The sequence below is a fragment of the Eulemur rufifrons genome, chromosome 8 (assembly GCF_041146395.1).
Source record: "Eulemur rufifrons isolate Redbay chromosome 8, OSU_ERuf_1, whole genome shotgun sequence".
In the NCBI taxonomy this organism is placed as follows: Eukaryota; Metazoa; Chordata; class Mammalia; order Primates; family Lemuridae; genus Eulemur; species Eulemur rufifrons.
Window position 1 is genome coordinate 21,895,875 of NC_090990.1, and position 13,116 is coordinate 21,908,990.

Here is a 13,116-nt window from a genome sequence, read left to right on the forward strand (position 1 = left end):
AACCAGAATTGGCAATTTGTTAAGACAGACCCAGGGGACTAGATTCCAGGTCCCTTATTCTACTTCAAAAGATAGGTCCCCCTATGTCTTGAAGACATAGCTTGGCTCTGTGTGTTGAGGTGGGGGACAGGAAGATTGGCATGTCATTATGAAAAAAGGGAGGCCTAATATGTACCAGCCATAAATTCCATGATTCAAAAGCCACACAAGGCTGGGCGTGGTGGCTCACGCTTGTAATCCTAGAACTTTGGGAGGCTGAGGCAGGAGGATCACTTGAGGCCAGAAGTTCTAGACCAGCCTGGGCAACAGCAAGACCCCATCTCTGCAAAAAAATAAATAAGCCAAGTGTGGTGGCACATGCCTGTAGTCCAAGCTACTTTGGAGACTGAAGCAGGAGGATCGCTTGATCCCAGGAGTTCAAGGTTATAGTGAGCTATTATCGGGCCACTGCACTTCAGCCTCGGCCTGTCTCAAACAAAACAAAACAAAAACAAAAGGCACACAAGCACAAAGAGCCTTAATTTCTTTTCTTTTTTTTTTTTTTTTTTTTGAGACAGAGTGTCGCTTTGTTGCCCTGGCTAGAGTGAGTGCCGTGGCATCAGCCTAGCTCACAGCAGCCTCAAACTCCTGGGCTTAAGCGATCCTACCGCCTCAGCCTCCCGAGTAGCTGGGACTACAGGCATGCCCGGCTAATTTTTTCTATATATATTTTAGTTGGCCAGATAATTTCTTTCTATTTTTAGTAGAGACGGGGTCTTGCTCTTGCTCAGGTTGGTCTCGAACTCCTGACCTTGAGCGATCCACCCACCTCGGCCTCCCAGAGTGCTAGGATTACAGGCGTGAGCCACCGCGCCCGGCCCTTAATTTCTTCATGTCTAAAAGGGGAGATCCTATCCCTTGCTCTGTGTAAGTCATTGTCCCGTTCATTCCTTTGTTTATTCAACAATCATTAATATTTACCGAGCATTTACCATGTGCCAGATGCTGTGCTACGTGCTGGAGTTAGGGCAGTGAGCAATACAGAACCAACCCCTGCCCTCAAGGAGCTTGCTGTGAGGATAAATGAAATAATGATTGTGAAATCGCTGTCAACTATACTGCCCAGTCTCATTATTTTTCTAATTCTTATCTCCCAATAAGATTGCAATCTTAACTAGAGCTACCTGTGGTAGGCCCAGTCAGGAAAAAATGGGTTTAGTCTTGACTTCTTTTTCCTCACTGTATAGCCTTGAGCAAGTCACTTCCCCCTCCAGATGATTCCTTATGCATATTCAGCTCAGGGTCTATAATTATTTTATCTACCATTGTTTTAGATCTATCATACTATATCATAGTTTTAACCACAAAAGGAAGGGATACGTGTCTGGGGGAGGAGACTTCACTATAAAGAAGAAATACTGCTCTACAAACTTGCCGGCGAAAAAGAAGAAATAATAGCAGAAACAGCTGAGAACTCCTAGACACACTGAACTTTCTAAGTATCCCTCCCAGTCTTTCTCCAGCCACTCCTTTTATATTTTACTTCCATTCCCTACCTTTACAGGCTGTGGTCTCTTTAAGTGCCTGCCTTCGGTGTAAGGTAGGCGGTGGGGCCAAGAAAGCGTTTCGTCCCAGGGTTGAGTGTTAACTAGTTTGTCCGTTTCGGGCTGCCGTCCTGCAGATCCGCCATATTGTCTGCTGAAGCTGCTGCTGAAGCTACCGCCGCTGCCGCCGCCAAGTCTGAGCGAGCGGAGCCGCGATGGGTGAGTAAGGAAACCAGGCAATTGGGTACTGCGGCTCAGGCAGTCTCAGGGCTTGGGATCTGGCGAGAGCCTGTCTCTGGTCTGCGGAAGAGTTCTGAATTCCCCTCTAGATAGGTCTGAGGGGAGAGGCCAGGCCGGGAGTGCCCCTCAGGCCAGTTTGGGGCCGGCCGAGGGCCCGCGCGGGGAGCAGTCCTTGGGGGCTGGTTCCGGGGACACCTTGGCACTCCTAAAGCCCCCCACGTGGTGGCCTCTGGCAGGAGCCCACGTGTTCACGGGGGCTAGAAAGGGGCCTACTCTCCGCCCTACGCCCAGAGTGGGCTGGGGAACGGGCTCCCAGCGGCAGGCCTGAGCGACACTAAGGTAGCCTTCTCCTGGCTTGTGTTTGGCCGACGCGCGTCTTGACTAGATTCAGTGGCTTCCCTGAACTCAGGGAAGTCCTACCCAGGTCGCAGGGTAGAGTCCTCTGTTGAGGGGACGCCAGGCGAATCACCTCCAGGCCGGTAACCAGGGGCAGCCAGGCCGAGGGCAGCTTGGGCCGCTGAAGGCCGGGAGAAGAAACAGCTGGGGCGGAAATAGTGTGGTTCGGTTGGGCTCAAAGTGACAACCTTCGTAGTGGTTGATAACCAAAGGCCAAGACCTCTTGGCCACATATAGGTTGGGGACTGAAGGTTTCTAGGCCGGCCCTGGCTAGGAGAAAAGGAGCGACCTGTTGATCTTTCTGAGGGGACTCTGGCTGGCAAGGCCTCTGCTCAGAGAGAATACTCTAAGCCCGAGTCTTTGGGCTTAGAGACAGAAGCAGCAGTGGTAGTTCCTTCACAGCAATAAAAACTTAAATTTGCTAAGCTCTTTCTATGTGCAGGCATTGTTTTGATTGCTTTACATGTCTTGTTTTACTTAACTTGTACAGCCTAATGAGGTAAGATACTACCATTATTCCTGTTTTACAGATGAGGAAACTGAGGCTTAGAGAGGTAAATTAACTTACCCAAGGTCACACAGTGGCTACTCCAGAGCCCTGGTTTATAACTGCTGGTTTTTTATGATCTAGCCCTCTAGTGGTTGGGCTGGAAGAAAGGGAAAGAAAGCTCTTAACCTTAGTATTGTAAAGGTGCTTTTTGCATATGGGTCCACTTTGAAGTCTGTAGTCTGAATGAAACTAAAACAATCTGGAGTAAATTGCTAACCCCAACTATTGTGTCTGGGGGAGCTAAATGAGATTCTGGAATTGAATTCTGTAAGATCTCTGATCCTGAGGAAACAAATTAATGCTTTGAGCTGCAAGGCAATGACTTTAGAGTCAGATCTGGTATTATATATAATTGGGCCTGCCACCTCCTAGCCAGAGAAGTCACTTAAATATCAAATGCAACAATGCATATGGACAGCCTCTAGCACAGTCCATAAATAAATGTTTTTCTTCTTTTCTGAGCCTTCCTTTTCTCATCCTTAGAAAGGAGGGGAGGGGCGGTGTTATCAAGGTATATGGGAACTAAATAAGATAACACAGTGTGTGGAGCCTAGTGAGGGCTCTATAATTATCAGAACAGATTCTTTTCCACCTTCAATAATGTTAGTTTCTTTCCCTTAAGCACTCTGGTTTCCAGAGACCTCAGTTGAATAAGACTGATAGGCTATCTCAGTAGCTGTAGTTTTCTGTATCAGGAGCTCTGTAGGAGTGATGCTTGCAGCCCTGGATGTTGCTTTAATCTGACCCTCGCTAGCAGGGACTACAACCTCATAAATCCTGAGAGACATTGGTTGTCTTGTCACCTTTGCTGCTGATTAACTAACTGAGAATTTGGCCACCCCTCCCAAGCCCCAGTGTGTAGGTCTTGATGTAAACTCTAAACCAATCATTGTAATTCTGTCTTCCTAGACAGTGATTAATTTAGGCATGGGCATATGATGTAGTTCTGGCTAACTGATGTGAAAGGAAGCCTGGGGGACTTCCAGAGACAACTTATTTATTTAAAAGAGATTTGCCAGCTTATATTTTATTCTTATTTTTTGCCAGTTTGTATTTTAACCCAGGTTTTACCAAAATGTGAGAGCCAAAAAAAAAAAAAAAAGACAAACGTGAAAGATATTATAATAATAATAGCCAGCACTTATATAGAACTTGCTGTGTGCTAGGTACTCTTCTAGGTATGGGCATACCTCAGAGATAATGCAGGTTTGGCTCCAGACCACTCCAATAAAGTGAATATCATAATAAAGTGAGTCACATTAATTTTTTAGTTTTCCACTGCATATGAAAGTTGTGTTTATACTATTGTTATAGTCTATTAAGTGTGCACTAAATAGCATTATGTCTAAGAGAATGTACGTACCTTAATGAAAAGTACTTTATTGCTAAAAATTGCTATTCAGCAAGTCATAATCTTTTTGCTGGTAAAGGTCTTTCCTGAATGCTGATGGCTGCTGACTGATCAGGGTGGTGGTTGCTGAAGGTTGGGGTGGCTGTGGCAATTTCATAAAATAAGACAACAATGAAATTTGCCACATCAACTGATTCTTCCTGTCACTAAAGATTTCTCTGTAGCACACAATGCTGTTTTATAGCGCTTTATCCACACTAGGCCTTTTTTCGAAATTGGATTCAGTCCTCTCAAATCCTGCTATTGCCTTATCAACTAAGTTTATGTAACATTCTAAATCCTTTGTTGTCATTTCAACAATGTTTATAGCATCTTCACCAGGAGTAGATTCTTTCTCAAGAAAGCACTCTCTTTGCTCTTCTGTAAGAAATAGCTCCTCATCTATTGAAGTTTGATCATGAGATTGCAGTAATTCAGTCACATCCTCAGGCTCCACTTCTAATTCTATAATAGTTCTCTTGCTGTTTCTACCACATCTGTAGTTGCATCCTCTACTGAAGTCTTAAACTCCTCAAAGTCATCCATGAGTGTTGGAATCAACTTCCAAATTACTTTTAATGTTTATATTTTGACCTCCTCCCGTGAATCAAGAATGTTCGTAGTGGCATCTAGAAAAGTGAATCTTTTCCAGAAGGTTTGCAATTTACTTTGCCCAGATCTGTAGCTATAGCCTTATGAAGTGTATTTCTTTTTTTTTTTTTTGAGACAAGAGTCTCGCTCCGTTGCCCAGGCTACAGTGCCGTGGCGTCAAGCTCACAGCAACCTCAAACTCCTGGGCTTAAGCAAGCCTTCTGCCTCAGCCTCCCGAGTGGCTGGGACTACAGGCATGTGCCACCATGCCCGGCTAATTTTTTTCTATATATATTTTTAGCTGTCCAGATCATTTCTTTCTATTTTTAGTAGAGACAGGGTCTCGCTCTTACTTAGGCTGGTCTCAACTCCTGACCTTGAGCAATCCTCCCGCCTGGGCCTCCCAGAGTGCTAGGATTACAGGCGTGAGCCACCATGCCTGGCCTATTTCTTAAATAATGAAAGTTGAAATTACTCCTTGATCCATGAGCTGCAGAATAGGTGTTGTGTTAGCAGACTTGAAAACAACATTAATTTCATTGTTGATCTCTATCAGAGCTCTTGGTTGAGCAGGTGCATTGTCAGTGAGCAGTAATATTTTTTTTTTTTTTTTTTTTTTTTTTTTTTTTTTGTTGAGACAGAGTCTCAGTTTGTTGCCCAGGCTAGAGTGAGTGCCGTGGCGTCAGCTTAGCTCACAGCAACCTCAGACTCCTGGGCTTAAGCGATCCTACTGCCTCAGCCTCCCAAGTAGCTGGGACTACAGGCATGCGCCACTATGCCCGGCTAATTTTTTCTATATAGATTTTTAGTTGTCCATATAATGTCTTTCTATTTTTCGTAGAGACGGGGTCTCGCTCAGGCTGGTCTCGAACTCCTGACCTTGAGCAATCCACCCGCCTCGGCCTCCCAGAGTGCTAGGATTACAGGCGTGAGCCACCGCGCCCGGCCCCAGCAGTAATATTTTGAAAGGAATCTTTTTCTGAGTAGTAGGTCTCAACATTGGGTCTAAAATATTCAGTAAACCATGCTATAAGCCGATGTGCTGTCATCAGGCTTTGTTCCATTTATAGAGCACAGGCAGAGAGATTTTGCATAATTCTTAAGGGCCCTAGGATTTTCAGAATGGTAAATGAACACTGTCTTCAACTTAGTCACCAGCTGCATTACGCCCTAACAAGGGAGTCAGCCTGTCTTTTGAAGCCAGGCATTGACTTCTGTAACTATGATTGTCATAGATGGCATCTTCCAAAAGAAGACTATTTTCTCTACTTGAAAATCTGTTATAGAGATGGCTTATTTCCTTAAACCTTGTGAACAAACCACTACTAGCTTCACATTTTCCTTCTGCACCTTCCTCACTTCTCTCAGCCTTCAAAGAATTGAAGAGAGTTAGAGCCTTGCTCTGGATAAGGCTTTGGCTTAAGGGAATTTTGTGGCTGGTTTGATCTTCTATCCAGACCACTAAAACTTTCTCCATATCAGCAATAAGATTGTTTTGCTTTCTTTTCATTCATGTATTCATTGGAGTAGCACTTTTAATTTCCTTGAAGAACTTTTTCTTTGAAATCACAATTTGTCTGTGCAAGAGGCCTAACTTTCGGCCTGTCTTTACTTTCAGCATGCCTTCCTCACTAAGCTTTAATCATTTCTAGCTTTTGATTTTAAAGTGAGAGATATACAACTATTCTGTTCTTTTCACTTGAACATGGAGAGGCCATTGTAGGGTTAATTGGCCTAATTTCAATATTGTTCTTTTTTTTTCCCCCAGGGCTTTGATCAATATTGTTCTGTCTTAGGGAATAGAGAGACAGGGAAATGGGGAAATGGCCAGTCGATGGAGCAGTCAAAACACAACATTTATTAGGTTTGTCATCTTACATGGATGTGGTTCATGGTGCACCAAAACAATTACGATAGTAACATTAAAGATGACCAGTCACATATCACCATAACAGTAAAACAATAATGAAAAACTTTGGAATATTGTGAGAATTGCCAAAATATGACGCAGAGACACAAAGTGAACATATGCTGTTGGAAAGATGGCACTAATAGACTTGCTCAATGCAGGGTTGCTATAAACCTTCAATTTGTAAAAAAAAAAAACAAACAAAAAAAACTAATATCTGTAAACTGCAATAAAACAAGGTATGCCTGTACTTTATTTATTAACTCGTTCGATTCTGAGATTCCCATGTTTTAGTTCAGGAAACTGAAGCATAAGAGAGGTTTCAGTAACTTGGGCAAGGTCACAGCTAGTAAATGGAGGAGCCACTTAAGTATAGTTCTAACCAAAATATGGGCTGTTAAGGGCTGTGCTCTGCCTTTGGCAAGGAAAGAGCCCTTTCTGACTCTGAAATTGCCATTAGCAATGTTGGGATCATGAGGCAGAATTTATAAATAACGGCAGGCAGTTTTGAAAGTGATGGTAGTCAGCCACTGAGGGTGAGGGTAGAGGAGATGTCTTTATAATGTTTTTGAGCTGCTGAATTAGCCAACTTCAGAACTTTCCTATTTCTGGACTTAAATAGGATAATAAAGGCTAGGTCTAGTTTGCTTTTGGTTGCAAGTGACAAAACCTTTCTAACTGAACCGTTCTGGTCAGGAAGTAACTGAGCACATCTGTTTTAGTTTCTCTCTAGCCTTGTCCAGCCACCCCCCAGTTTGTAACAGCTACTTTCAGAGAAGGCACTAAATAAAACCATTGATCACTACCTGAGTGTCCCACAAGCATCAGACTTACTCCCCCACTGTGGCCTGCTTCTCCTGACTTTTTTTTAAGAGATGGAATCTCACTATGTTGCCCAGGCTGGAGTGCAGTGGCTATTGACAGGCACAACCATAGTGCACTACACCCTCAAACTCCTGGGCTCAAGTGATCCTCCCACCTCTGCCTCCGCAGATGTGTACCACTGTACCTGGCTGACTTTTCTACCCTTATTTCATTTAGCGTTTATCCACATGTCCTGCATTCCACTCAGACTACCTCCTTTGTGCTTAAGCATTCCTCGCGCAGAAAGTGGCAAAAGCAGTCCCTTCCCCACCCATCTTTTCCTATGGAAATCTCTCTTGTTTTTCAAGATCTATTTTAAATGCTACCTCCTTTATGAACTTTTCCCAAATACATTATACACATTGGAAGCGAACTCTCCTTCTGAATTGTATAGCACTTTGTTCTTACCTTTCTTTTTTTGTTTTTCTTCTAATTACGTTCTAAAAGATGGTAGAGAGTAACTGCTCTGATAAGGAACAGTCTGTTCTTACCTTTTCGTATCCTTTCTTGTACTATAGTTATTTCATTCTGTATAATTAGTTTTTTGACCATTTACTTAATCTCCAGAGCCTTGTTTCCTCATCTCTAAAATAGGGATAATAGGATTGTTATGGGAATTAAATGAAGTAACGCCTGTAAAGCATTTTACCGTGGTTCTTGGCACATAGTAAGTATTCAATTAGTGATAATAGCTATTAATCACTTAGTAAACAAAGTGCTTACTATGTGTCAGGCCATATAGTTTTTTTTTGTTTGTTTTTGTTTTTGTTTTTGTTTTTGTTTGAGGCAGTCTTACTCTGTCACCCTGGGTATAGTGCAGTGGCATCATCATAGCTCACTGGAACCTCAAACTCCTGGGCTCAAGCTGTGATCTTCCTGCTTCAGCCTCCTGAGTAGCTGGGACTATAGGTGTGTGACACCACGCCCGGCTGATTTTTCTATTTTTGGTAGAGACAAGGTCTCATTCTTGCTCAGCCTGGTCTTGAACTTCTGAGCTCAAGCAATCCTCCCACCTCAGCCTCCCAGAATGCTAGGATTACAGGCATGAGGCAACCATGCCCAGCCCAGTCCCTATATTAAATGTAAAGATAAATCAACTCATCTTTGAGGGAAAGACAACATATTAGGAATACTTGTCAGAAACTCATACTTTTAGGGACCAGGCAGGCAATAGTTCTTAATTTTCAGCAAATGTTTATGGAGTACCCTATGTGCCAGAGACTGTTCTGGGCCCTGGAATACAGTGGTGAACAAAACAGACAAAAATCTATCTTTCTGGTGAAATCCTAGGGTTTACATTCTAGTGAGTAATTGAATGAAATAGACCAAGTGGAGTCTGACAATGAACTGGAGAGCCCCATTCCCTGGCTACTGAGCTCCAGCCAGTTGTTGCCATGGCGGAATGTGGCTCTAGTGTTGCCTTATTGTGTGATTTCCATCCTTTTTCAGAATCCCTCTCTTTTTTGAAGCCGTACATCTGGATTTCCACATGATATTAACTGCTTCATAAATGTTACAAGTTAATTTTTAAAATCTAAAAACATTAAGCTAATTAAGGGTAGGATATTTGAGGTCAAATATAGCCCAAGAATTGTCTGTTTTATTTGTAAATTTTGCCTCAATTAATATCTTGTATATTTTATTTCTTAGTCTGTGTGTTTTACAAAGTTCTGTGTATCTAAAAAACATATTAAAGGGATGAAGACAAAGATTTTTAAATGTTTTACTGATAACCATGTATTCAGTGGGTATTATTTTTAGGCATAATATTCACTTGCAGTAAGGTTCACGAAGTAGTATAAATTTTTTTTTTTTTTTGCATATAGCATCTGGCTCTGTTGCCCAGGCTAGAGTGCAGTGGCATCATCATAGTTTATTGCAACCTCCAACTCCTGGGCTCAAGTGATCCTCCTGCCTCAGCCTCCCGATTAGCTGGGACTACAGGCATGCGCCACCATGCCCGGCTAATTTTTCTATTTTTTGTAGAGACGGGGTCTTGCTATGTTGCTCAGGCTGATCTTTTTTTTTTTTTTTTTTCAAAGACTAGTCAAGTGAAGCAGTGGGAGTAGAGAAGGAACAAAAGAATCTGTAACTGATTGTGATTTTTTTTTTCTTAGAAAGGTGGGGGTCTACCCTCTGTTGCTCAGGCTAGTCTTGAACTCCTGGCCTCAAATGATCCTCCTGCCTTGGCCTCTCAGAGTGCTAGGATTACAGCATGAGCCACCAGGCCTAGCTTTGAATTTAGATAATTTAAATTTTCTGGTTAGGCGTGGTGGCTCACGCCTGTAATCCTAGCACTTTGGGAGGCTGAAGCAGGAGGATCACTTGAGGTCAGGAGTTTGAGACCAGCCTGAGCAAAGCGAGACCCAGTCTCTACTAAAAATAGAAACAAAAAATTAGCTAGACGTGGTGGCTTGCGCCTATAGTTCCAGCTGCTCGGGAGGCTGAGGCAGGAGGATCACTCGAGCCCAGGAATTTGAGGTTGCTGTGAGCTAGGCTGACGCCACAGCACTCACTGTAGCCTGGGAAACAAAGCGAGACTCTATCTCAAAAAAAAAAAAAAAAAATAGTAAATTTTCGGCTGTCTTAGTTCTGGTTGGCTGGTCATTACATAATTTTGTTTTGTGGCAGGTGAAATTCTGGTACTTAAGAACTCATGCTTCCAGGGGCATCAGCTCTGTCATTTTCTTGTTCCTCTTGTGCTTGCACTATTAGCATTATCTTCCCTTAGATTTTTTTTTTAAGGCTAGTCAAGTGAAACAGCAGAGTGGAGAAAGGGATAAAGGAATCTGTAACTAGTTGTGATCAGTTGTAAACACCACTGCACTCAGACCAGGCATCCCTTAGGTTTCTTGACAGGACTCTAAACCACTTATCTGTTTTGTGAGTATTAATTTAGTTAAAACTAGATAACTTGTACATCCACTTAACTAGGCACACAGACTACAATATGATGCAGTATGTTAAATGTGAATGAACTAGTATCATCACATCACCTGCTTTCAATAACTCCCAATCTTCCTTCAGGAAAACCTGGCCATCTGACCAACAGATGAAAGTTGTCAGTATTAATAGGTTAATAAGTATATTAAATATTAGTAAGGTTTCTCTGTGTATTTATGTTTCTCTTCCTACATTCCAGTTATTATGTGTCCTATATTTTGGAGACCAGTACAAAATGATACATATTTTGGGCAGAGCAGCTCAGAGTGCTGTGGATGCATATAGTAAGGGGGTCCACTCCAGCCTTGAGGAATCAGTGAAGGTCTTTAGGCTAAGTGAGACCTGAATTATTGATAGGAGTTCTCATTGGTAGGTAGGAGGGGAAATGAGTATTTCAGAACCAAATGATTGGTGGACTAGATGGGTTGGTAGCGTGAGGCAATGATGTTTCAACTTTATCCTGAGGACAGTGAAATGCTTTTGAAGGGTTTTAAATCTCAGAAGTGACATGAGATATATATATATATATATATATACACACACATTGATATATATATATATCTCTTTTTTTTTTTTTTTTAACTTGGATTGCTCTGGCTATTAGAGTGCATTAAGATTCCAACTAGGAGGTTCTTCAAGTAGAGCGGTAGTCCTGGCAAGAGACAATGATGTCAGCAACTGAGGTGTTAATAGTACGGAATAAGAGAGTTAGGAATTTGAATGAGCAGGACTTGGTTATTGATTTCATCTGGTGGCTGAAACTGAGGGTTGGGGGGAAATACTACACATGATTCCTAGGTCTCTTGCCTTGAGCAGCAGCAGAATGATTAGTGATGCTGTTAACTGACATAAATTTAAATTTGGACATTTTGAGGTGTCTCCAACCAGTAAGGGAAAGTATCCAGAAAGCAGTTGAATATAGAAGTCTGGAGCTCAAGAGTGAGATCTGGGAATGGAGATAAAGGTTTGATCGTCTATCCATTTATCTCTATATATGATAACTAAAACTGTGAGAGTCACTAATAGCATCTAGGAACAATGTGTGTCATGAGAGAGGGGCTAAAAAGAGAGCTCTAATGTAGAGCTTTAATGTGCAGAAAGAAGGCAAACAGCAGCCAGAATTGGAAGAAGAAAACAAGGAGTGGTTGGTGTCTACAAAACCAAGGGAAAGAGACTATTTCAAGAAGGAAATAGTTGTCAGGATTGAGTGCTGCCAAGAGGACAAGAAAAAAAGGACTGAAAATGTCTGTTGAATTTAGCATCATGTACTTAATCAATGGCCTTTATAAAAACAGTTTTGATGGTATGGAAGCAAATTGGAGTAAGCTAAGAAATGAGAGAGGAGAGGCAAACTGTTTTAAAAAGTTTAGGTGTGAAGAGAGAAGAGGCAGGTTGATGAGGTTCCCATAGAGTCTAGGCAGGAGATTGTGAAGACCTGAAGTAGGGCAATGGCAGCAGAAGTAGAGAAAAAGAAACAGAGTCCAGAAATATTTAGGAAATAAAGCTGGCCACTCCATTGTATGTGGAGCTGAGGATAAGGGAGATGGAGTTGTCAAGGAAGGGTGACTCCCAAATTTCTGGCTTGAAAAGCTGAGAAGATATTGATGCTGATCCCTAATCCCTTAAATCAGTGTTTCTCAGCCTTTTTTCTTTTTAATCACCCTCCTAAAGAGCCTTTTAAGGCCTTTTTCCCCTTAATATACCCATCCTATGAAATGTTAATACACAGATATACTGTATGTTTTTTTAGGTACTATAAGTATATATGATAAGTATATATATGCATTATACATAAAATAATAAATATAAAACTTGCTTTTTATTAAATGCAGGGTTAAGAATGACTAAACAAATTAAAAAAAAAATTTTTTTTTGAAAGGTTGGGTCTCGCTGTGTTGGCCTGGCTTTTCTCAAATTCCTGGGCTTAAGCAATCCTCTCATCTCAGCCTCCCAAGTAGCTGGGAATACAGGCGTGCACCACCATGCTCAGCTAACTTCAAAAAATTTCTTTTTGTAGAAATGGGGTCATGCTATGTTGTCTAGGCTGGTCTTGAACTCCTGGCCTCAAGTGATCCTCCCACTTCAGCCTCCCAAAGGGCTGGGATTATAGGTGTCATATTTCCCCCATTGAGAATGCATACCTTATAAGAAATCATTTATGCCAGATGTTTCAGAATTTTATTTATTTATTTATTTGAGGCAGAGTCTTGCTCTGTTGCCCAGGCTAGAGTGCCATGGCGTCAGCCTAGCTCACAGAAACCTCCAGCTCCTGGGCTCAAGCAATGGTCCGGCCTCAGGCTCCCAAGTAGCTGGGACTACAGGCACATGCCACGACGCTCAGCTAATTTTTCTATTTTTAGTAGAGATGGGGTCTCTCTCTTGCTCAAGCTGGTCTCATACTCCTGAGCTCAAGTGATCGTCCCACCTTGGCCTCGCAGAGTGCTAGGATTGCAGGTATGAGCTACCACACCTGGCCTAATTTTTGAATTTTAGAAAGACATTACAGTACATATAACTTGTATAATACCTTCAGCAGGGATCTGGGATAGAACCCTGTACAATGAAATATTATTAATATTTCTGTAGCAAAAATATTACCATTTGAATATTAATTGAGTGGAATAAATTAGAACTTTAAATAGTTTCATGTCAGTTTAGTTCAGGTTTTGCTGCTAAGTGTGTTTTGAGGCCATATGTACTAAAAACCTTC

The 13,116-nt window shown here is 42.0% G+C and overlaps 1 protein-coding gene across 1 annotated transcript in view; it reads left to right on the forward strand.

Moving 5' to 3' along the window:
- Positions 1-1,700: 1,700 nt before the first annotated feature.
- KPNA6 (karyopherin subunit alpha 6) overlaps positions 1,701-13,116 on the forward strand; it is a 51,471-nt gene continuing 40,055 nt past the window's right edge. The window contains exon 1 of the mRNA XM_069479702.1: positions 1,701-1,742. Within this exon, the coding sequence (XP_069335803.1) occupies positions 1,739-1,742 (4 nt within the window). The 5' untranslated portion in view covers positions 1,701-1,738. The remainder of the gene's footprint in view (positions 1,743-13,116) is intronic.